At 50.6% G+C, this 24,773-nt stretch overlaps 1 protein-coding gene across 8 annotated transcripts in view; it reads right to left on the bottom strand.

The window, feature by feature from the left end:
• Nucleotides 1-305: 305 nt before the first annotated feature.
• Nucleotides 306-24,773, bottom strand: part of ZC3H7B (zinc finger CCCH-type containing 7B) — a 50,393-nt gene continuing 25,925 nt past the window's right edge. For 7 of the 8 annotated variants that reach the window (XM_032996761.2, XM_032996762.2, XM_032996763.2 and 4 more), the window contains 9 exons: nucleotides 20,756-20,856; nucleotides 20,064-20,245; nucleotides 16,227-16,312; nucleotides 10,710-10,843; nucleotides 9,339-9,444; nucleotides 7,809-7,917; nucleotides 5,954-6,087; nucleotides 4,989-5,152; nucleotides 306-4,204 (listed from right to left, as the gene is read on the bottom strand). In XM_032996761.2, the coding sequence (XP_032852652.2) occupies nucleotides 4,012-4,204; nucleotides 4,989-5,152; nucleotides 5,954-6,087; nucleotides 7,809-7,917; nucleotides 9,339-9,444; nucleotides 10,710-10,843; nucleotides 16,227-16,312; nucleotides 20,064-20,245; nucleotides 20,756-20,856 (1,209 nt within the window). In that variant the 3' untranslated portion in view covers nucleotides 306-4,011. Of the gene's footprint in view, nucleotides 4,205-4,988; nucleotides 5,153-5,953; nucleotides 6,088-7,808; nucleotides 7,918-8,727; nucleotides 9,254-9,338; nucleotides 9,445-10,709; nucleotides 10,844-16,226; nucleotides 16,313-20,063; nucleotides 20,246-20,755; nucleotides 20,857-24,773 lie in introns of those variants that run through there. The other variant, XM_042792116.1, reaches the window with a different exon arrangement.

Here is a 24,773-nt window from a genome sequence, read left to right as displayed (position 1 = left end):
AGCACATGGATTCTTGGTGTTTGGGGGAAAGAAAAAAAAAAAAAAAAAAAATCAATCTTAAATACACCTAAAGTTCACCAGAACTGTGTGTCTGATGAAGAGCTGCAGAATCTGTTAATACACACACAGGCAATCTTCCACTCAGCAAGAAGAGCAGTAGATCATACTTGAAGATGGGAGAAAGCAAAAGCGATCCAATGCTTGAAGTGCTCCCTTTGCTCCCCTCCTTACAGCAGGGAAACCTGAAACCAAGATAAAAAGTCTTTGCGGGTTATTTGAAAAATGCAAACACACACTGGATCAGGAGAGGGTTTAAAGTGCACACTTTTATTTTCTATTACAAAGGCTAAAAGAAGCAAGTTTGTTGTTTGTTTTTTTTTTTTATTTAAGAACAAAAACAAAAATGTTGTTAAAACATCTACATTATTATCCTGATACTAGACCTTATGAAAGATACTAAGTTCTTTTTTAATAGTAAAGCGTGGTATTCTTAAATTATATTAATACAAAGACATATTAAAGGACTCGAAATCATTACTACCCAGCTCAGAACTGCAGCATCCCCTTGCTATCTTTTCCTTTCACTTGCTGAAGCCCAGCCATTTGTGACATACAGTTTCATACAAGCTAAGTAGGGTATTTTTTGTTTTTCCACTTCCCCCTGGAAAGGTCAGGTTAACTCCAACCCCAGCAGCACTTAAATCCCTGCCCCTACCAAAGGATTTGGTAAAAGATTTTCACTAAGTCCTTCAGCATTTAACAAGCTGATCTAAATCAAAGTCCCTGCTCTGTGTGAGTGTGTGTGGTGATTTTACAGGATATGAGATTCTGTTCTAATGTTATAAAATTAAAATATCACTTCTTTTGTTAATAACCTTCAGATTTGGTTCTGTGCTGCAAAATTTTCTTTTTTCCCTCACGTGACTGATGAGAGAGTTATCACCAAATCTTGTGAATGCACCACTAAAGCAGCCCTACAGCTTGTGGTTGATCTGTTGTAGAGCCGTGAGCGCCGAGCCGGTCTGCTGAGAGTACATAACATGATGAAGACAACCCTCTTGGCTTGACAAAGCCAGCCTGGGAAGTCAAGTGTGAAGCTTCCTGCCTTTCACAATGTCCCTTTAAATAATATAAGCAAAGCCTTATCATTAGAACTTTACTCGCTAGTTAGCAGTATAATTCTCTTTCAGTGAGACGGGACTGCGCGGACATCCTAGGGGGTTTCAAAACTGTGAACAGGGGAACCTGTCCCATCTCAAAATGTATACCTATCTATATAAAACCCTCCCCTCTTTGATATTTCCCTTTCCCTAACCCAAATACAAGTCTTCATATTTAAACTGGAGATGCTGCGTTTCCTGGCCCGAGTCCTTTTCCTTTACCCTCATTTAAAAGATTCCTTCGATACCACACACATATAATATTATATAGAGCGATATATTTAATACCTGTGTATATATGCTTCACGGGAGGGGTCACATATATACACACTAAAACAAGTCTGGTGACAAAGGACTGCAACACCACAGACCAGGTTATCATATCGGGGAAAACAAGAAGAGGTTCTTGACGCAGCCCCTGGGACTGCGGGCCTCCCTCGCCTCGCGCACGCTCGCCCCCTCCCCGCCTCGGCCCCAGCCCAAACCTCCGAAGCCCCGCCAGGCAGCTCGGATCTCATTGCAGAGATGGGGAGAGGGGACAGCGACCCACTCTGTAACCTCAACGAGTTATCGGATGAGAAATCACGGTGCAGCGAACGCTAGAGTCACACTAGAGATGCAGATTTGTTTTAAAAATAAAAACGCATTCCAACGTTCCCTCTTCCAGATTCGCTTCCTCGGCGCCTCCGCCCGAGAAGAGCAGAACGAGGTGACGCGGGAGCTGATGCCTGCCCCCTCCCCTGACTGACTCTCTGTTTATAAAATGGACCAGTCAAGCACAAGGAGCACCAGGAGAAGGTACGATCCAGACAGCTACGGCGAAGGGCAGAGGAGAAAATGCAGCACCCGACCACTCAAAACGAGCCATGCGTCGGTCACTCTCTCACCCCACAGCACTACGGATCCTTCTCCAGCCCCACACGTGGGCAGAGATGGAAATAACCACTCCCCCCCGCTCTTCTCCCACTAAACCACCTCCGTATCATCAGATGTTAAGGTCCTGGCCCGTAACCAACCCCAGCGGAGCTGATGCACCTGCCTGGAGGCTGGTTTAGTAAGGTGCCAGCTGTCCCCACAGCATCTCCTGCGTTTCCACATCTCCTGTATTTCCACATCCCATCGCTCTTGAAGCAGGGAACCCCAATGATGTGGGAGGAGGGTGGGAAAAGGGGGACCCAGCAATGCCAAAGCGCCGAGCGGTTCACGGCTAGGCTGTATTTATTTACCACGGATACAGCCCTGCCAGCGCCAAGAGCTCTGAGCTTGCTGTCCTGGGAGACTCTGGATGAAACAGGCATCCCCCTACAAGGGCTGGGAGGGAGACGTATTTGTGTCTGAGTGGATGGTGCCATCCGGGCACGCAGAACTGCAGAGGCAGCTGGACTGCAGAAGAGAGGAGGAGAGGGAAGCTCAGGACAGGACACACCGTTCACAGGATGAGACAGCCAGAAAGGACAAGGCTGGCACACGGGGCAGTACTGCCTCGCCCCGCTGCCACCGTAAAAGCCACAAATCCTGGCCCAGAGCCCAGCATCGTGGTGCACGTCAGGCGGGACAGGAGCAGGCGCGCGGCTGGGCCCCGCTCCCCCCAGCACGGTCCCTGCCCCGGGGCGCAGCCCACCCGCCCTGGGCACCCACAAGCTCCCGGCTCCGAGGAGGAGGGGGCCGGGCCTCTGGTGCTGGGAAGCGCCCTTCCAGCTGGGTTCCCATCAGCAAAGCACTACCCGTGCTGCTCCGCTGTGACCTTTTAAACGGGTCCCGACCCAGTTCCGGCCGCGCAGGGAAAACCGCAGCTCTGAAGAGCCAGTAACACCCGCCTTTTGAAGAACAAGAAGGGAACCCCATTACCTCCCGCCCTCTCTTCAGGACACCAGGCAACACAGAAACACAGGCTCCCTTTTGGTTACAGCCTTCCTCCTGCCTGGCACTGCCGCGTGGACTACAGTGACACGGCGCGTGTCACAGTCTCCACTGCACCTTCTAGATGGCTTCAGTCTTACTTGCGGCAGTCACACCAGCCGAAAAAAAAAAACCCAGCCCAAACTACCCACCCTGAATACCTGTCGCACACTGAGAAAGGCATCTAATCATCAGTCACCGACTTGCTTTCTGGGTACAGTCAGCTGAAACAGTCTGAAGTCACCTACAGTCCAGCTCCTGCTGCTGCGAGCAGTTTTATTACTTTGCTGCTTTTAGATGCACTCTTTACACCGGACGGCTGTTACCCTCCTCAGCACCAGCTGATGTCTCAGGGCAACAGAGACAGCAGGAGCTTAAGCACTGATGTTTTAAGCCAGATCTAGTGGTTTTCCTTCTTTTGCACCTCAATTCCTAACTCTTCTGGTGCTGAACTCCCAGGAGAGCAGGATGGCTGCAGCAGTGTTAAGCGGGGCTTGCTCTGCAGCACTGAGAAAAGGAGCACATGAACTTCACGGTCACCCTTTCACCAGATACCTGGCCCTTTGTCCTCCAGACCTCTGCAGCCGCATCTGAATTGAAGGGCAGGAGAATGACCCAAGAAGAAATTCTCCAATTTGCAGCCCAGTACAGACTGGATTCCTTCCTTTGAAGGACAGTGAAAACAAAAAGATGGCGAGGAAGGAGAATTTGGGGGGAAAGAAGAGAGAGAAGACAGATCACAAACTCAGTGAGCATGGCGTTCGCTGCCCAAGGAGAATCAAATTCACGATTTCATTCACCACTAATAAATCATCGTCTCATAATCTTAAAACGAAAGAAAAGAAAAAGTTCTCTTTGCGAGACAGATCTCGCTCCCCCTGCTACTGCCACTCTCGGAAAACCCGCCCCGTGTTTCTCCAGCTGACAGGCTCCCCACCCCCCCCACCCCTTACTATACGCCATCCCGCAATAGGAAGTTGTATTTCCCGAAGTCGTCATCCCTGGGGCAGAGCAGCATGTCCTTGCGGGCTTTGGCCAGTTTCTGTTTCAGCACCTCCCTCCGGTCTAGCCACTCCGTCAGCTCGTCCTGGCCGTGGGCATAGCGACACTCCTCTCCTTCGGGGCAGGCCTTGCTCTTCTGGAACCTGCCGGCACAAGGAGCGCAGTCAGGAGGGCACCCCCAGGACGGGGTTTTGAGCTCCCCGTCTGGGCTACTCGCTATGGGCCCACTGAAACATGCTGCAAATTCTCTTTCCTAAGGGCAGAGTGATTCTCCTACAAAGCCACGCGTAGCTGGGGAAGGCAGCACGGAGGCCGGACACGGAAACAGAGCAGCCAACAGAGCAACGTCTATGAGGGGATTTGGTCAACGGAACGGAACAATGTGAACTGGAAACGGGCCAGGATAAGGAGAAACCACCACACGAGAGAGGAAATGCCAGGTTAATAGTCACGAGAGACAGAGCCTTCTCTCTAACCAAAATGTCATTTCTAACCATCACAAGCCGTCTGAAGCCCCCTCAAGGCGCTGATTCAGAGGGTGTGAGACATTAAAACCATTTAATAAAGCACCTGGGATTCCCCCACGCGTTGGGCCAAGCAGACTGTTCAGCAGCCTGAGAGCTGCAAGCGTCCTGGCTATGGAGGGCACAGGCGCAGACACGAAGCTCGCTCTCCTGACCTAGAGACACGTGCTCGGGGATGTATTTTTACTGCTCAGTAGTGCGACTGAGCACCTCTGGGATCCAACAGCAGCTTCCTCAGCACCCAAACCTGTCAGCTCATCCCACTACCCCTCCAAGCAGAAGCCCCTGGGGACTCTGTGAGAGCAGGAGGTGGTGGTGGAGGACGAGGAGGGATGATGGAGGTCCTGGGCCTGCTGCCCTGTCCCTGCAGCAGCGGCACAGGAGGCAGATGAGAGAACGGTACCTTTCGCAGAGCCGGAATTCGCCCATGGGGAAGCGGTAGCTCCAGCAGCTGGAGTCACTGTCTGAGGTGAACACCTTCTCCTTGTGCTTCTCCGACTGGATGTGCTGCTGCCATTGCTTCTTGCTGTTGCTGTTCTTCCCACAGAGCCAGCAGTGGTAGCCCATCTAACCGGTGCAGACAGGGCAAAGGGCCAGTCAGTGTGTTAACAGTCCCACCCACCCGCCTTTCCCTGGGGGGGCACGGCCTCTCCCCCCTCTCCTCCCAGAGCGTCCTGGAAGCTCCACTCCGTGTACGACCACCCGCACATCCCTGCCGTGTCACCTTTAGCGCCTTGTGCTGCCACTGAGGGGGAGCAGAGGAGATGCTCTGTTGGAGCCTACCGACGGCTCCCGCGGGCTCAGAGAACAGGGCAGCTCAGGTCACTGCTGTGGCCCCCCTGCCCCTGCCGACGGCCCAGGGCGGGTCTGACTGCAAAGCCCCCCGGGCGCGTGGGCAACGCAGGACCCTTCAGGAGCACCAACCCTTCCAGCAGCCACCACCCCTGGGCTCAGGAGACACATCTGCCTCTAGTTTTCCCAGGCCTCTGCGCTGCAGACCCAGCTCTTCAACAGGCCAGCAATGGCTTTGCTGGCTTTCTCAAGAGCCGGCAGGAACTCTGGGGAGAGGCTGAGCCCACACAAAAGGGAACCTCAGGTGGACTCCTACTGACTCGAGGATTAACAGAAAAGCCACTGCAGAGCCTTGCTGACCCCAGGTCAATCCCTTCCCGCCTCATCTGTGCTGCCCTTGCTGCGCTGCTCCCAAGCTGCCCATTTAACCCTACATTAGCACGGGCTCTGCCCCACAAGAGCAACACAGTCCCAGCTAGCTCACACCTAGAGCACAGGAGAGGGGCAGGCTGTCAGCACGGAGGAGGAGGAGGAGGAGGAGGAGGAGGGCTGAAGGACAAGAGATCAGCTGATTACCATGATGTCAGCGTAGTCGGTGGGCATCTGGATCTGTTTCTCCCCTTCTCGTGAGGTGAGCGGTGTCCCCTCTCCAGGCTTCCCAGGATTGTGTTTCTTTAGCCACATGTCGTAGGTCTGCTGCATATCTAGTACTGCACAAAGGCGACCCGTGAAGTCACTCAGGCAACCTCCCACACCACGCACAAACAACGGGCGAATGCTGGGGGGGGGGCAGCCCTACCCACCCCCTCCTGCGCAGCAGCTCCTGCCGTCAGACTGAAGGGCTGCGCTCAGGAGGCCTGATGTCCCCTCCCCAGGCTCGAGGCCTGAGGTGAGGAACCGAACTCACATCACACCACCCGGTGTCTTCTGTGAGTCCAGGGGAAACCGTGACAGCGGTTACACAAAGCATTCAGGGAGGAGGGAAAGCGCTCCATGGACTTCACCCCCACAGGGTGATTCTCCATCAGGCCTGATCCTGCTTGACCTCAGCAGACATCTGGCTCCAGACAGGGACCTAAGGCAGAGGCTGGATTCAGATGTGTCCCTTCCCTCAAAGCTAGGCTTCATCCTCGGCACTTGAGAGGGAGGAGAGCCCTTAAGCAAGCTGGCCACAGGAAGCACGGGGGAGGAAGACGTAATGACAGCCTGCCCCAAGTTCAAAACCTGTCCAGAGGACTGCAGTCAATGTCTCTTAGAGTTCTTGGTTTAAAACCCACTCAGCGTACTAGTGGGTAGGGAAATTTTGGGTGGAAGCTTTTACTGCATGTCTGCCTTGCCAAGATCAGCTCCTGAGCGAGGCTGTGGAAACATAAATGTTTGCAGACACCCATGTGATGCTCTAAGTGCAATGCGTTAGTGATTTACTTCTCACTAAATGGGTAATTGAGGAACTCAAAGCAATTGGGGATAATGAATGCAAATTCCCCCAAACTGAAACAACGTTGTTGTTTGAAGATTCACCTTCGTGCTTGAGCAAACACACCCAAACTGGTCTGATCTGCTTTAAAGGCCTCAGCAACGAAGTTATGTGAACTGTAACAAATAACAGTGTTTGGCCCAGCAGAAAGCAAGCTCCTCCATCCAAGCATAAAGACCGAACAAACTCGGGGCAGGCCTGAAACCCTTCAAGCTTTCCAGCATCTCCCAACAGAGCTAGGTGAGCACCTGGACAACTGTGCCTTGCAAGCAGAGTCTTTTTTCCCAGCCTGATGTTGGTCTGAATAAACAAGGATTGCTGACAGAGAGCTGGCTGGCCAGGACATCAGCAACCCCGCAGCTATCCCCCAAAACGTAAACTGGGAGCCTGCAAAATTAATTCCAGACAAGCTCCTCCACAAAGGCACCACCCAACGATGTTCTCATTCAGCATCTCAAATCCGCCCCTTTAATGCAATGCCATGAGCGGGGAGTGCCACAGCCCAGGAGCAAGGGATACGGGCAGAAACAGGCAAGAAAGCCAAGGCAGATACAAGACAGACTAGAAAGATACAGGAGCAGCGACGGGTCGGAATCGGTGCTTTAGCAGAGCTCCATATGGAGCCAGGCCTGGGGCAGTACAGGCAACTGGAGGGACAGCACAGGGTGGATTCAAAGAGCTGCAGAAAGGGAGGGCAGCGATGGAGCGATGCAAGATATGGGACCAATGTGCACGAGTCCCAGAGCGAGGAACTCAAGATATAAATGCACATTTAAGAAAAAAGCAGCTCTAAATTACTGTTGATGGACCTGCCCCATAATCCCACCAAAACTCAGGGTACCACCTCTGTCCAGCTCCACCTCTGCTGTCAAGACCTTAACAGACCCTGCATCCACTGCCCAAATGTCCTCTTCCCTCTCCCCAAACTCTCTGGCTCACGTTTCCCCCACTCACTTTTATTTTCCTTCATGAAGGTCCACATGTCTCTCTCCTCAGGGCTGTGGGCGAAGGAGCAGTTGCCCACATACTGGCATTTCCTGCCATTTTGTGCATGGATACACAACTGTTAAAAAACAGAGAGCAAAATTTAGCATCTGCACAAACAATCCTTGCTAGAGGGGAAAGTGGGTTCAAAGAACCAGCCATGGCATTAAATTGCACACAGGAGAGGTCGCACACAGGACACTTCATCCGTCATTAGCTCATGCTTCTCTTCCTCAAGCTCCTGATGACACCAAGGGCGAGTTTTCCCTACGAACACGCAGGCAGCTCAGTTCAGCACCTGGCCTCTCTCCTGCTGCCATTTCCATAGGTGACCAGGTGCAGGTACGCTTAGTGCTGGCCCTGGGTGAGACAGCAGGGAGCAACCTGGATCAACCCAACAGTGTCTCCTGCTGGTCAAGCTGCTGGTCCTCAGAGGTGACTCATTCCCCAGCCATCTCCAAGTGGGTGAAGAGTGGCCTTACAGGTTGCTTCGACTACACTAGCACGCATGCAACTTTACCTCACAGCTACCAACAGCATCATTGCCAGAGAAAATGAGAAGCTTTCCAAGCATCATATTTACTGATCCTCCCTTCTCCCCCCAGTCCTGTCACCAGAGGAGGACAGCAGTGTGGAGACCAGCTGGCCCACATAAACTGGGAAGAAGCGACAACGCTGTTCCTCTCTGGCTGAGGTTAGGTGGGAGCTCAGGCAACGCACACACTCGTGTGGCAACCTGCTTTGCTGCACGATCTGCGACTCACCTGCTGGCCTCATCTCCTACTGCAGCAGCTGTAAATAACTCCTGCTCCCCTCACCAGCTTCCAGCAACTGGCCTGCAACTGGACAGCTCTCAAGGCCTCGCGTGTGGCCTTGCACCTGCCCATGGAGTAAGGGGCAGCAGACCCCCCAGAGTAGGGGGAAAGGAGCTTTCTCCTTTCAGGGAGAAAGGAAAGGAGAAGGAGAGAGAAACTCTCCATCGCCATATTCAGGCCTGGGGTTAGAGGTTGAGTATCTGTCGTTTTCTTCACAGCACGTGGCTTTTCAGCTGAGTTTTTAGTTTTGCTTTCAAAACACATCTCATGAGCAAGTTTCACAATCTACAGCAGCACAGCCACAGCTAAAGCAGGGATAGGCTTCTCCAAAGCGCTCCGTCTCGCCTCTCACCCACATTGAGAAACCCTGACCTAAGGGGAGACTTAAATCTCATTCCCAAACCCTGTGCCAGCTACTTCTTGAGATGGTGACTGCACGAACTGCGACGTCAGAAACTTGCATACGTGCACAGAGTAGTTTAAACAGGTGCTGCTCCTTTTTCTGCTCCATCCTGTTGCTGGATGTGTTTGAGACCTTGCTGCCATCAGTCTGTCCTTGCCTCCCACCTCAGCCAACACGTGCCTGCCTCCCTGCCAGGCCTGCAAGGGAGGAGCCCTCAAAGCACTGCACCATGGTGGGAGGGAAGGGGAAGGGGCACCTGGCCGTGCCAGGCATGGGCCTTACATCATATTGCTGTGGGAAGTTGCGGATGGAAGGCAGTGGTCGGACAGACACCCACTTCTTCTTTGCTTTGGACATCACCAGCAGGACGCGACGTTCCTTCGTCCAGCTGAAGAAGAGAGAATAAATCAAGAGAGGCAAAAGAAAGAGCAGAACAAGGTTTTGTTCTCCTCAGAGACCCTTAAATATTGAGACATGACCAGATCCTTCAGTCCAGCTTGTCCCTGCGCTATCCAGCTGCTCTTAAACATGCACATCTGTGACAGAGAAGCCACAAGAACAGTGTTCAGGAGGATTTCTCCCTGTACTTATCATGTATTTCCTGGGATATCTCTTCTCATAAAGACACAAGAGTCTCTCCCAAGTCCCATATGGCATCACCATGGATTATACCAAACAAATGCATTCCACTCTTCGGCACAGTCAATTCTTGTGCAATCAGATCCATGAAAAACACTTGAGAATATTTTCTGTTTGAAAGGTGCAGTAGAAATGCAAGTCATTACAAGCACTGTCTTATGAACAGGTGCCAGGACGTATTAATTCTCCTGCAGCACCAGTGAGTGATCACCAGGAGATACCCTGGGCAAAACCCCCAGCTCTATTCAGCAGCTGCATGAAGAGATGTTATCCTTCCCCTTCTGGGAAGTGATCCTCACCTGCTCACTTCCTCCAGCAACTGCTGCTTCTGTCTCTTTTTCATCAAAGGTCTTACATTTGCAAGAGGATGCTGGACTATGCCTTTGCGGCTTGTGTTACGGGAAGTCCTATGAACCCTTCCACCCTGTCCTGCCAGGTTGCTTGGGTGAGAGGTGCCACAGTTTCCACATTGGAAAGTCACCTAATGGTGACCTCCCAGCTGACATTCCTCTTCCATCACACCGAACATCCTCACAGGCCCTCGGGAGCCAGGAGGTGCAAACAGACAAGACGTGTAAGAGAAGAGCAACCAAAGCAATGCCAAGGAAACTAATGTAAAAAGCAGCAGAATACCTTGAATCATTGCTAATAGCGACCTGACAGACATTTGCAAACAGATGGGAGTGTAGACAAATGCAGAGGAGAACCATCTTAGTGACCTCGCTAAGAAGAAATTATAGCATCTGGGAAAAAAGGGAATTGTGGGAGCTGGACTGCACACACCAGGAATAACAATCTGCACAGTGCTGTCAGCAAATACAAACAGTAAAGAAGTGAGCTGGAAACTGGAAAACAGCTAGTCTGCAATGCTTGCTATAGTGACAAACACCCCGAGCAGTGAGAGGCTGCTAAGAAACCTTACAGCCTCTTCTGAAGAGGCCAGATGAAGCCCTGGTGAAGGCTTCTTACCTTCCCTGAGGAGGGGTGAGGGAAAGAGAAGGTTGCGTTGCTCACCAGTGGCGGGCTTTGGCACTACAGTACTTGAGGTCTTTATCTGGCTCCACCAGCTGCCCATTCCTCCAGCACTGGCCACACACGAATTTCATCTGGAGGTCAAAGGTGCTTGATGTGGGAGCCCGGGGAGAAGCCTGGAGAAGAGAACCACAACTTCAAGCAAACAGAGCCAAAACGCAACCCCCAAAGTGCCACAGAGACACTGGCAGCTTCCCACATGCCCATGTGCCAGCAACGAGCCAGATTAAATCAGACACAGCCCAGCCCTCCTTTGCCAGTGATGGTTGGTGGCCTGTTGAGATACCAGACGGGAGCAAAACCACCACTTGCTTCAGCACGATTTCCTGGGCTTGGATGTCTGGACAGAAGCACAGCCAGCCTGGCAGCTTCAAGCACTGGCCAGGCCTGGCTGCGAAACCCCTGCAGCCTATCTCCACGTACAGACAAGTTCTGTGAGACCTGCCCCAGTGCTTAATCCCCACTTCCCCTCAGGTAAGTCCCCCTTCCCACCCAGGGAGAGAGCTCAGTCGCACAGCAGAGAGAGCCCCCTCGGGAGGGGGCCTGGCTGCGTCACCGCGCAGGACCCACCGCGCCCGCTTTTGGACCAAGAGGCTCGTGTCACGTCCAGCATTTGACACACTGAAGTCAGAGCCGGGTCCTCTTGTTAATACCCTTCAAAGTCATTTCTGGGCAGGTTTACTTTGCACCAGGCCTCACTTCACCACGATCTCTGGACAGAGGTACAACTGTCAGGGTACATATTTCATATCCTCCCATGCACTTCACTTCACTGGCCTTCTACCCGTCTCCATGAGAAGGCTCTTTCCTTTGGGATTATGACTAAGATTGTGGAGGGAGGAAAAAATGGAGCCGGTCTCCCTGTCACCACTGCCTCACATTTTCTGAGCTCACCTCTGAAAAGCCATTTACACTCTACCACCACAGGAAGGCACGAGGCTGGCGTCTCTGGTTCCTTTCCAAACCAAAGAGCACAGAGGTCCCGTACCAGTACAATGGCTCTCTGACTGCCAACCACCTAAGCGGCCCATCCCCGCGGCCGTGCCTTGACTTCTAACCCTGAGCATCTAAGAAGGAGCAGGCTGCTGCCAGGCACTGATGAACAGAAGCCTGGACCCTACGCGCATCCCCCCCCAGCCGCGAGCACAGGTGGTGCAGGACCAAAGCACCTCCCAGGAAACCCCACGTAAGCTATCGACTACCCCTCTGAATCCTCCAGACCCCGTCTTTCGGAGAAGCAGAGCTGATACACACTGGGTCCTCCATCGCTGTGAAAAGCTGACCAGAGAGCTGACCTTTGCCTGCGCCGACTACGAGAGGCCATCGCCGCTCTGGATGTCCCAGCAAAAGGACCCTTCCAGAGAACCATCCTCTCTCTTGAAAAGCAGCGGCGGTGCTGGCCTACTCGCCAGCAGGACAGACTTTCTGGTGGCATCCAGCATGTGACTCGGTCATCTGTCAGCTTTTACCGGTGCTGGTGACCACCAAGAACACATCAAAGCGTCCGGCTGCAGGGCGAGCAGGGTTCTGGGATATCACAGAAGGCAGTAAGGTGCCTCCCTCTCAGACGTCTGGCCTTTGAACAGGAGTTTTAATCTCCAAAGGAAATGACACCACAGCTCGCCACTGACCGCCCCAACCTACAGGCCTAAGGTAACAAAAAGGCACCGCTGGCATCTTCCTTTTCATCGCCCCGCTGCTATCTGCCATATAACCCTCCAGGCGACAGATGTCTCGGCACAGACAGGAAGCTTGGCTCAAATCTACTAACCCAGCAAAAAGAAAAATCGAGTGGCTCCAGGAGGCACAACAGATCAGAGATAAAGAAAATGCTTCTTGGGTAATTGTGGTGATCTGGGCTGCTTTTTCCACAAATTTTTAACCAAAAGAAGTCCCGTGCATTTCTTCATCAGTCATGCAAACTGCTGGTCAATCCAGTGGGCATGTATGCTCCCAGGGGATTAGAAGCCAAGCGAAAAATCAAAGCTGCTGCTGTTACTGCTACATGACTGTATTTGTAAAGGCAAGACACATACCTGGCAGGCTGCTGATAACCAACAGTGTGGAAATTAGTATCACATGAGGCTCTAGGAGATGAAGCCAGGCAAAAGTGCCTCGGGCTGTGGCACCACCCCTTGCTATGAAGCCAGACAATATAGTGTTAGCTATGCGCCATGGCAACTAAATAAATAAACGTCTTTGGCACGACAGCTCTCCACTTCAGGCTTTGCAGAAAGCAACAGCCCCAGCATGGCTACTCGTGTCTCTCAAATTCTGGAACCCCTCTCAGGGCTACTGAAATGCTCTCTGGAGGAGCCCTGTGCCTCGGGGGACTACATGAGGAGCCCAGGTTACTCCGACACCTAAATGAGTGAGCTGTAGTTAGGTGCAAGTACCCCTTATTACTTTCCTTTCCTCTCCATGCTTAAATTGCGAATTCTGAGGCCAGTTTTTATGGGGATTCTGCAGCTCATTAGCAGAGCAAAAACAGAATGGCTCTCGAAAACCAGAAAAAAAGAGGGTTAAAACCCCTTAATTTTCAGGGATGCGATGGGAGGACACCCAGCTACCTGCAACAGTCCCTCCTGCTGACTGCCTCTTCAATCTGCAGCCACTGGGTTTACTCCTACAGCAACCCTCTACTGGACCAAATTTGTGGGGCCAAGTGCGAGATCCCTGACCGCTGTTTAGCAAGCAGTGTATCTTCATCTTCCACTTCTTGCTAGGCCTCCTGACCTGCATTGTCACAGCTGCTGGGTCCCTGTACGCTGCCTGCCTCTTTCCTCCACAACTGGATAGCCCCAGCCACTAACGGAGTCCAACTGGCAGCTGTGATGAAACTGCAGCAAAATCCCCGGGAGTGACTTTGCTTCCGCTGACCAGAGGGCGCTGGGGTGAGCCTGGATCACACAGGATGGTGGGAAGGAGGGGTCTGCTTTTACAGCACTCCTGGGAAGTTTGTCTTTGCCAGGCAGCCAACTTCGAAAGCTGGAAGGACGCTGAGAAAACTGTGAGTCACATTAGCCTGCTTGGATGGGAGAAAATAATGGCAAAAGTAAACATCTCTCAACAGATATGTTAGTTCTGCCCCCAGGGTCTTCGGCAGCAAGCCAGTGTCTCATCCCAGAGCACAGCCCTCTGGCTGAGTACGTGCTGATGCCGAAGCCCCAGTTTGCTATTGCAAACACATGCGTCTGACCAGCTTGACTCTGTCTCCCTGCACAGTGCCAGTGCCAGGCTACCAATCTAGACAGACAGCCAATGGTGCTGGTGGTAGGCACTTTCTGACTGTACCAACAAGGCTGCTGCTTCACCTCTACACAAACTGATGCCCCGGAAGGTTGGAGGGTACAGCCCAGCTCTGTGACAGGCATTTCTGGGGCACAACCAGACTTTGTCATTGGCCATCAGCCCTAACACTGCCCACAGAGCCCAGAAACTGTAGCTCTCTGCCCATCCCCTGACAGCTGATGCAGCTGTGAAATACACTGGTATTTCTTTTCCTGATCCTCTGCCCCCTGCAAGCCCCAACAGCCAGAAACGAAACCCTCGCTCAGCATCCAGATCCCACGTGCTTCAGAGGACATGCTCTGACCATGCCCGCTGAACAACTTGTTCTTCCAGCAGCAGCACCTCCAGACAAAGGTGAATGTGAAACTGCAAGGCTTACAGGAAAACGGCTGCCCATCTGTCTTTTTTTTATCCCCAGATTATGCACAGAGAATGACAAGACAGAGCTTTCTGGAAAACACAGGCAGATCCACAGCAGGCAGGACAGAACCAGCCACTAGACCTCACCCTCCATGGGGCAGGGATTGCTGATATAAATCCAACTACTGTCACAAACTGCTGCAAATTCACACTTAGTTTCCTCCACTGTGGAGATGCAGGCAGCTGCCTCTGTCCCCACACTGGGTAGAAAGAGATCATAGCCAGCTCTCTCCGCAGGGACCATTCAGATCATCCAAGCTCATTTGTCATATAATAAAGGCTGTAGAAGCTTGTCCTCTCAGCTAACTGAGAGGGTAGAACAAGCTGACTTAAGCAAGTCAGACAGCTTGGGGATCTAGAGACCTTGGTTACTCTGGACTGCTGCTTCCCATTCCTCTCCCCCAGTCATTTCAGACCACAACTGGAGAACAGGCTGCACAGGTATGTTGATGAGCATCTCCTCAAAGATAATTCCATCTCATGCAGCATAACCAGTATATAGGTAGACACAGCACCCATTGCAAGCATCGGTGCAGTCACCTGCATCTTTCCTGTTGGGCTAACCCATGGCCATCAGACCTGCTTTCTCCCCTGCATCAGTGTCCCACAGCCTTCAGAACACTACTGCTGGCCCATAAGCTAGCAAAAAAAAAGCTGCTATGCACCATGTGTGACTCAGATCCCTTTCCTATAAAACACCTCCTCCACAGGGTGCTCACAAGATGCACTCAGTGCTGGTCTCTGCAGAGGGACTCCTAGGTGAGAGGTCCCAAACAAAAGTCAAGCACCCTTGCTCTGACAGTAAAGCAGAGGCCAAGGGGTGGTAAGCTCGGGCCTCCACAAGGGGAAAGCAAGCTGTCAAGTGGGAACAAAAAAGATTCACAATACTTTCCCCACCATTTTTCCGGGGAGAGAATCGCTCCTATGCCTGAGAGCTTGCTAGGAGGCATGAAGTTTCTCATCTCATCAGATGTATCTTCTGAAAGTAATTAAAGAACAAAAAACTCCCTGTTCTAATGGCAAAACTGCTTTAGTTCAACCTCAGGGTTCAGCTCAGCATCTTCCTCACTGGGTGGGCTCTGCTCCTACACTACAGAACAAACCCTTGGGGAAAAAAAAGGGTAAGGCAGTGCCAGCCCTAGCCAACAGGCTGGAAGAAAGCAAACAAAAAGGTGCCCTTTGCTTATAACACACCCCTCCAGAGAAAGCTCTTGGCAGTGCTGGAGGGTGCAGTCAGAGGCACCTTCTCCCACACCGAGAGTGATGGCACAACGCGAGGCAAAGCTCACAGCCTCCTGGCAAAGCACCACTAAGATCTCTGCCCAGCCTCAACAGCACCTGAGCTGCAAGTTCCACCCACTCCTGCATTCAGAGCAGTCCTGTGGGTCATGAGTCACTTCTTAAAGAGTCCTTCAAACTGCTGTATTGTCCCTTGGCCACTAAAGGGCAGCAGGACACCTTTGGTCCCGGCTCTGTGTGGCCACAGTCCCAGAAGTCTCCCAATTTTACTAGCAAAGTGTCCCAGGAAGCATTACTTTCTGTGTGTTGCCCTCCCTGATCTGGAGGCTTCACCCCACCACTGAACAGAGCAGGTAACAATGCTGCAAAACAGGGCATAAAGCTCACTGCTAGCACTGCAACCAGGAAAGCTCTCAGCTGTCCTCCTCCTCAGTGGCCAGCCTGGTCTGCCTGGGACCTGTCAGGCTCAGCAGTGGGAGGAAAACAGAGAAAGTGCTGGAACATCTGGGAGCAAAACTAGGCTGCAAGCCCTAGATGCACCTTACTCACCATGCTGTTGGCTGGTTTGCTAGCATGTGCCTCCATCTGTTGCCAGTATTTCTTCGATTCCTGCACGATATCTTCATGGGTCATCCCTGGGAACAAAGGGAGACAGGACTGAGCTACCCTGCTTTGGCCAAGAGAAGAGAGAGAGGGAGGGAGGGAGGGGTTGCAGGACTTCTTATGTTGGGGCTTAGTAACCTCTGGGTGGCTGACAGCTCCCAACAGTCTCACTGGTGATGTCAGGTCATGGTTTGTGAGGGAACCCACCACAGAACATGTTTAAGCACAGGCTGAGGAAGCTCCTCTCTCCACACAAGCCAAACGAAAGGGGAAGTTTGGTCTTTTGGGCTCACTCAGATCTTGCATTCAGCTCAGGCTGTCTGCAAAGGACCCAGATGCTGCCTCCAAGATGATGACTCTTCACTAGGGGTCAAGAACTTGACCAAGGCTGTCCCCCAACATTCTGTCAAAAGATCCTACCCCAGGCCCTGAAGACAATGCTTTGTTACTGTTGATCTACTGTATATTGGAGTTTTTGCTACTAGATTGGAAGACCACATCTAGCATCCCCAAGACCCAAGAAATCTCACCTAATTCCTGCTGGGATTAATTAGCCTGTTATATATTTCAAATTATAGGGGCTGCCCACCAATCAGTAGGTGAAGAGGAAAGGTGAAATTCAACACAAACACTAAGCACAACCAAGGTAGCAAGGAAAGGCCAACAGTGCAAAACTAACCAAAGGACAGCTGCTTGTATGTAACCAGCAAGGAAAGATCTGCAAGGTTTCAGGAATCAGAAACGCAACATCAGATAACATGAAAAAGGGTTCGTCAGACCTTATCTAAGGAATTAGCTCCTGATCAACTCAAGTGGGGAGGGAACAGCCTTTGCCAGCACCAATCAGCTATACGGGCGCTATGATTCTCAGAGCACTAAACAAGCCAAAGTATGTAAAAGTAGGAACTGTCTGGTCAATGTGAGGACTCTTGTTAAAAAAAAAGCCATGTTATTTAAGTGCTATAAAGACCCGAGGTAGCTGCCAAAACAAACTGAAGTAAGTAGCTTACAACAGCCAGTTGACTGCAACAAGTGGAGTGCTGAGGATGGCCTTGACGGAGCACCCCCAGCACAGAGAGGCTGCAAAACTGCTTGCTTTGCTTTTGCTTACAGCTTTTATTATTGAAGTGAGGTGTTCCTCAGGCATGTCACAGGGGCATGATCTTTGATCTGGGAGCCAGCATGTTCCAGAACTTTAGGGCCAGCAAACACAAGTTTTCATCTCAGCTTAGGCCGTGTGTAACTTGGGTAAGTCACAGCATTCCTGACCTCAGTTTCCCCATCTGTGATTTCAGCTGTCCAGGTCTCTGCCAGGCAACAATACTGCTGTTTGTACAGGGCTTGGACAGGATGAAAAGCATTCAGGGAACTTTACCATTCTTCGGGAACATTTGCTCGGGTCTCCAAAATGGTAGCTGCTGCATAGCTGGTACTACTCCCAGATCAGAGCTGTTTATGGATTTTCTCCTTCTTAAAACATCAATCCCAGAAAGAAGAAACTGTGCAGAGTTAGAAAATCTGCAACTCCCTTTTCAGTGTCCAAGTATTCCAGGGCTGGACACAATGCTGATCTGTACTTTGAGGACAAAAACTATAAAGCTGGGAAAACCACAGCAAAAAGTTAATGTGCTGCACTGGACCTGGCAGAGAAAGGGCCAAAGCAGCTCTCATCTTCTCCATTTTACACACCTGCAATGTGATTCCTGGGGTGCAGAACCAACGGGAGAAGCATATACAGCTCTTGACAGAAGACTGAATTTCAAATGAAGTTCTCAGCAAGTGACTGCCTTCTTCCAGTCCCAGAAATCTGAACTAACTCAGCAATATGGTCTAGAAATGTGGTGGTTGGTAAAAAACCCCTTCCCAAATATGAAAGGATATCTTCCAATATACCAGCTATCTAAAGCATGAACTGTCCCAAAAAGATGATCTGGGAACCAAAAGGCCCATATATTGATTACTTAGAACATTTTAGCATCTTTTGCATCATTAGTGAGCACAGACTCTGTGGTTTCCACTGATGGAAGACGATAGCGAGATAGGTCTGCGAAAAGCCACAGTGAACAAGAAAACAGTCTTGCTTGTCCACATTTTCAGATCCTGGGAATCTTTACTCCACTAATACAATTGTTTTCCCCATGAACAAAGCCACAAGCTCTGTAAAAGCTCAAATGGCTGTGAAATGCAACACCCCACTGATTTCAAATGCAAGCTGCTATGAATGATGCTCCCTTCCTATTCTTGCCGAGCAAACAATGCCCAAATCAAACACTCTGCTCCAAAGCTAAAGCATTCCCAGAGAGTGGCAACAACTACCTTTCAGCTGTTTCCATAACAAGGGCTACACTTAAGAGAGGTAATAAACTACCACTCCAGGCAGGCAAACTCACAAGGAAAGCAGACTTATATATACAGCCCTGCAGAAAAAAACCCACAAAGATGATGGCTCTCCCACTGTTGGAAAAGACGGAAATAAGCACAAGGCTTACTGACCATCTCTGCAGCTAAACTCATGGCTTGTTTCATCTCCTCAGCTTCCCCTTTGGAAATCACCTCTTCGAGTAAAGGAGGCAAAAAGCAAAAATCAATCTAACAATTTCTTCTACAGGCTACAGAGGAAGGAATAGGGAGGGAGATGAGGAGGGAGCAAAGAAACTTTTTCTAAAGAAAAAAAAAAAAAACAACAACAAAAAAAACAATCATGGGGTGGGGAAAAGAGCAAGATGCTTGAGTGCCCAGCATACCATGGGCAGTAACATAAGCATGTAGGGCAGCAACGGTGACCTATGGCTCACAGGCAGCATGATGTCTTAGAAACTCTGATGGTGTATTTTTTTAATTTCCTATGGCCACAAGTAAGTGACGCCAAACAGCGTTTGCCACAGTGTGCTGCTTGTTCACCACTGTCCCTCATGAGCCAAGCCAAAGCCAAGGACTGCACTGAAAAACAGTGACGGGTGCTTGAACAATAAATTAGAAAGGTTGCCCCCAACTACAACAAAGAATGGTGAGAAACATCCACAACATATTTAATCTCTGAAGTATTCCCATTACCAGGCTGGATCTTGCACTAAGCAAGACCCTGTAGTGAAAAAAGATGTAGGTAGCATTGTGGGTGGGCCACCATCTACTCGGTTAACAGGAGAGCAGCAAGAGAAACCCTCCAATGTGTCAGAGACAGAGAGAGAGAGAGAGAGAGGACTGAAAGTGTCAGATGTGGCAGTGTCATCATATGAGTGACCTGAATATAATTTATGCAACAGAGTCTTCAGAGGCATGTCATCAAAGCCTTTCTGGGAAACACCAAGTATCTTGCAATTTCCCACTTGGTGAATTTGTTTAGAGAAACTGGAGATGCACAGCCTTCCTTTATATAACTGCTTTGTCACCTGTGCATGCTGCCATTCTCACTGCACCAGAGGCTTGCTCAGGGGCCCTATTGCTCATTAGGGTCTTGCACAGGATTTAAGCACCAAAACACCTCTGGGGATTCAGCCCTACCTAATCTAATAATCATTTCAACTTATGCAGCTGGTCCCAAGGGAAAGGCTTCCTGGTCTGCAAATTACAGGAGCGCATGTAAAGGAACAAGGGCCAAACCATCTCAGAGAACACCTTGGCCCTCTCTTCTGTGTCCCCGAGGAGACAGAGTAAGTACATGCACAAGTGAGAGACAACTTGTCAGTACTCCCAAATCACCCCCCTCTCAACTGGCCCTGAGTACACACTGGAGGAAACTTGGGTGTATGCATCACCAGTCCTGCACCAACTCAACACACTCACCTGAATACTGCTGCAGCAGCCAGACCTTGAGCTCGATGAAACTGTGAGCGAAGTGGCAGCTGTCCTCGCGCAGGCAGCCATAACGCACCTCGTGTCGGCACACGTCAAACTGGAAGTGCTCCTGGAGCTGGCGGATCTTGGAGTATTTCAGGGAGGTGGAACGCACAATGTGGACCAGACACCTGCAGCCAGGCCAGAGAAACACGAAGCACCAGCTCTGCTTAAATTCAGAGATCAGACACATTTCAAAATATGTAGCAAAGTTACCAACTCCTCTGGCTCAGCAAGTCCCTAAGTCTCAGGTTGCCAGGAACCAGAAGGGGTTGTATTACTGTGTACTTGACATGTTTCTTATACTTGTTTTCCTAAACATTCATTACCAGCCAGTCAGAGGCAGGATCCTGAGCTAGAGGATCTCTGGTTTGACCTTTATGTAAAGGCCAAACTGAAAGGCAAATTAAGTCAATGAAAAACTTAAGCTGACTCCAAAGGGCTTTGCTGATGCCTGAAACCCCTCAGCACCAGAAGCAAACACACACAGGGTGAAGCAGACAGCGCTATTTATTGTGCTTTGAGCTGCTCTATGATTGGAACCCATAGGGAGGAAAGAAAGAAAGAGACCAAGGCCCTGGAGTTAAACTGGCTGGACTTGTGAGAGATTGCTCCCATCAGCACAAAAAATGTTCACTCACTTGTTGTCATGGAAACTGTGTTTGGCAGAAAGGTTGGAGCAAACAGATGGTGTGTCCTTGGTCCCTTTGCTGATAATCCGGGGTTTGCTGTCAAAGCAAATCTGAGAAGAGAAGAATTAGCATGCTGGGAAAATCTTAGAGAGTAGTGAACCAAAGCCACTTCACTTGGAAGGGGAAGAAGAACCAGAGCCAGCCTATTCTAATGTTCAAAGTTAGGAGAAGCCTGGTGAAAACTTTGTGGTAGGGCTTTAAAATAAGCAAGCGAATTTTTAGAAAAGCTTCTGGACAACATTTTTTGGCTTATTCTCAATAGTACTTTCCATAGTGGTTGGAAAAATTTTGGTCAGAGCCACATATTCTTTCCCAGTTAGCCAACGGAGCGAGAACAAGGGGGAAACAGCGGGGAGAAATAAAAGAACAGCGAGTCCACAGCAAAGAACATGTCCCTTTACATGTACCACTGCCAGTGTGGGGAACTCTCTGCTGCAGAGCATCAAGATGGTATGAGCCAATCTTTAACTGACTGATGCAGTGGCTCAGCACAGACATCAAGTGGGAATTTGTTGCATTACGGGGTTCTGATTTCTAAAGTAGCTTGGGCTAAATTACAATTCAAAGCAGCACCTCAAGACAGACGAAGAGACAGGTGACCCCATGAGGCTTTGTGTACCTGGCTCAGCTGCAGGGCTGAGGAGGAAAACTACCCCTCCTTTCTCCTACACAGCTGGGAGCAGGGCACTGGCTTGGACGTATAGGATCATTTAGATTGGAAAAGACCTTTAACTTTCCCCCATCATACATATTGCTGTCCAGGTAGTTACCTTAGAATAGTCTAGGGCTGCTACAAGGGAATTCCCCAGTCTCCAGAAGAAACCAAAATGCTCCTGGAAATGCCTGAGAAGAGTCCTGGGGAGCTACTGAGCGTGGACCTGCCTCCAACAGGAAGAAAACTCTTCAGGTAATGGCCTAGAAGTTGTGTGTGACCTCTACCCAAGACTTCAGCTGTTTCCAGGGAAGGTGAAAACAGTCCTGGAGCTGTCTGAGAGAGGTCCTGGGGAGCTACAGGGCATTGACCTGCCTCCATCATGGACAAAACGCCTTGGCTAGCAACCTTAGAGCAGTCTGGGACTGCTACCTGAGAACTTATCCACCCCAGAGGAGGCAAAAATAGTCCTGGAGATGCCTGGGAGGAGTGCTGGGCAGCTACCTGGCATGGACCCAAGTCCTACATGAAGAAAACTTCTCAGGTAACTGCCAAGGAGAAGTTTGCGGCTGCTACCCAGGATATTCATCCATCTCTAGGGAAGGTGAAAGCACTCCCAACTGTAAACCTAACACTGCCAAGTCCACCACTAAACCATATCCTTAAGCACCACATCTAAGTATCTCCAGAGATGGTGATTCAACCACTTCCCTGGACAGCCTGTTCCAATGCTTGACAACCTTTTCAGTGAAGAAATTTTTCCTAAAATCCAATCTAAACCTCCACTGGCACAACTTGAGGCCATTTATTCTTGTCCTATCACTTGTTACTTGGGAGAAGCGACTGACACCCACCTTGCTACAACCACCTTTCAGGTAGTTGTAGAGGGCAATAAGGTCTCCCCTGAGCCTCCTTTTCTTACCCCACTTCCCTCAGCTGCTCCTCATAAGACTTGTGCTCTAGACCCTTCACCAGCTTCACTGCCCTTTTTGACATACTCCAGCACCTCAATGTCTTTCTTGTAGTGAGGGGCCCAAAACTGAGCACAGTATTCGAGGTGAGGCCTCACCAGTGCCCAGTACAGGGGGATGATCGCTTCCCTAGCCCTGCTGGCCACACTATTTCTGATATAAGCCAGGGGCTATTGGCCTTCTTGGCCAACTGGGCACACTGCTGGCTCACATTCAGCTGGCTGTTAACCAACACCCGTGGGTCCTTTTCTGCCAGGCAGCTTTCCAGACACTCTTCCCCAGGCCTGTAGCTTCGCATGGGGTTGTTGTGACCCAAGTGCAGGACCCGGCACTCAGCCTCGTTGAACCTCACACAACTGGCCTCAGCCCATTGATCCAGCCTGTCCAGATCCCTCTGCAGAGCCTTCCCACCCTCAACCGGATCAACACTCCCACCCAACTTGGTGTCATCTGCAAACTTACTGAGGGTGCACTTGATCCCCTCATCCTGATCACTGATAAAGACATTAAACAGAACTAGCCCCAACACTGAGCCCTGGGCAACACCACTTGTGACTGGCCACCACCTGGATTTAACTCCATCCACCACCACTCTTTGGGCCCAGCCATCCAGCCAGGTTTTTACCCAGCGAAGAGTACACCTCTCCAAGCCATGAGCAGCCACCTTCTTCAGGAGAAGCTGGGGGAAACAGTGTCAAAGGCTTTACTAAAGTTTAGGTAGACAACATCCACAGCCCTTCCCTCATCCACCAAGCAGGCCACTTTGTCATAGAAGGGCACCAGGCTAGTCAAGCAGGACCCGCCTTTCATAAACCCATGCTGACTGGACCTGGTCCCTTGCTTCTCCCATACATGCTGCTTGATGGCACTCAACATGATCTGCTCCGTAACCTCCCCCAGCACCGAGGTCAGACTGACAGGCATATAGTTCCCCAGATCCTCCTTCCAGCCCTTCCTGTAGATGGGCATCACATTTGCTAACCTCCGGTCAACTGGGACCTCCCCAGTTAGCCAGGGCTGCTGATAAATGACGGAAAGTGGCTTGGAGGAAGCACTTCCACCCGCTCCCTCAGTACCCCGGGGTGGATCCCACCCAGCCCCATAGACTGTGTGTGCCAAAGTGGTGTAGCAGGTCGCTAACCATTGCCCCCTGGATAACGGAGGCTTCACTCTGCTTCCCATCCCTGTCTTCCAGCTCAGGGGGCTGGGTATCCCGAGAACTACTGGTCTTACTATTAAAGACTGAAGCAAAGAAGACATTAAATATCTCAGCCTTCTCTTCATCCTTTGTCACTGTGTTTCCCCCCACATCCAATAAAGGATGGAGAATCTCCTTAGCCCTCATTTTGTTGCTAATGTATCTATAGGAACATATTTATTGTCTTTTACAGCAGTAGCCAGATTAAGTTCTAGTTGGGCCTTCTAATTTTCTCCCTGCATAACCTCATGACACCCCTGTTGTCCTCCTAAGTTGCCTGCCCCTTCTTCCAAAGGCCATTAACTCTCCTTTTTTTCCCTGAGTGCCAGCCACAGCTCTCTCTTCAGACAGGCCAGTTGTTTTCCCCACCAGCTTATCTTCCGGCACATGGTGATGGCCTGTTCCTGCACCTTTAAGATTTCCTTCTTGAATAATGTCCAGCCTTTCTGGACAACTCTGCCCTTCAGGACTGCCTCCCAAGGGACTCTGCCAACCATTCTCTTAAACAGGACAAAGTCTGCCCTCTGGAAGTCCAAGGTGGCAATTTCTTACTTCTCCAGGAATCAAAACTCTATCATTTCATGATTGTTGTGTCCAAGACGGTCTCCAACCATCACTTCACCCACAAGTCCTTCTCTGTTTGCAAACAACAGGTCCAGCGGGACACCTTCCCTAGTTGGCTCGCTCACCAGCTGTGTCAGGAAGTTATCTTCCACACACTCCAGGAACCTCCTAGACTGTTTCCTCTCCCTGGTATTGTATTTCCAGTACACATCTGGTAAGTTGAAGTCCTCCACAAGATCAATGGCTAGTGATTGTAAGACTTCTCCCAGAATATTTCATCTGCCTCTTCATCCTGGTTGGGTGGTCTGTTACAGACTCCCATCACGATATCCACCTTGTTGGCCTTCCCCAATTCCACACACAATCAACCCTATCGTCACCATCATTAAGCACTAGACAGTCAAAACATTCCCTAACTTACAGGGCTACCCCACCGCCTCTCCTTCCTTGCCTATCCCTTCTGAGGAGTATACAGGCATCCATTACAGCACTCCAGTTGTGTCAGTCATTCTACCATGCTTCCATGATGGCAGCTATCAACATATCAATGGTCCAGATATATACTGAGATGATGAAGGGTGC

The sequence above is a fragment of the Tyto alba genome, unplaced genomic scaffold (assembly GCF_018691265.1).
Source record: "Tyto alba isolate M040663 unplaced genomic scaffold, T.alba_DEE_v4.0 Super-Scaffold_2, whole genome shotgun sequence".
NCBI classification, from domain to species: domain Eukaryota; kingdom Metazoa; phylum Chordata; class Aves; order Strigiformes; family Tytonidae; genus Tyto; species Tyto alba.
The sequence above is the reverse complement of the archived record's forward strand: the minus strand, read 5'-3'. Positions and strand labels throughout refer to the sequence as shown.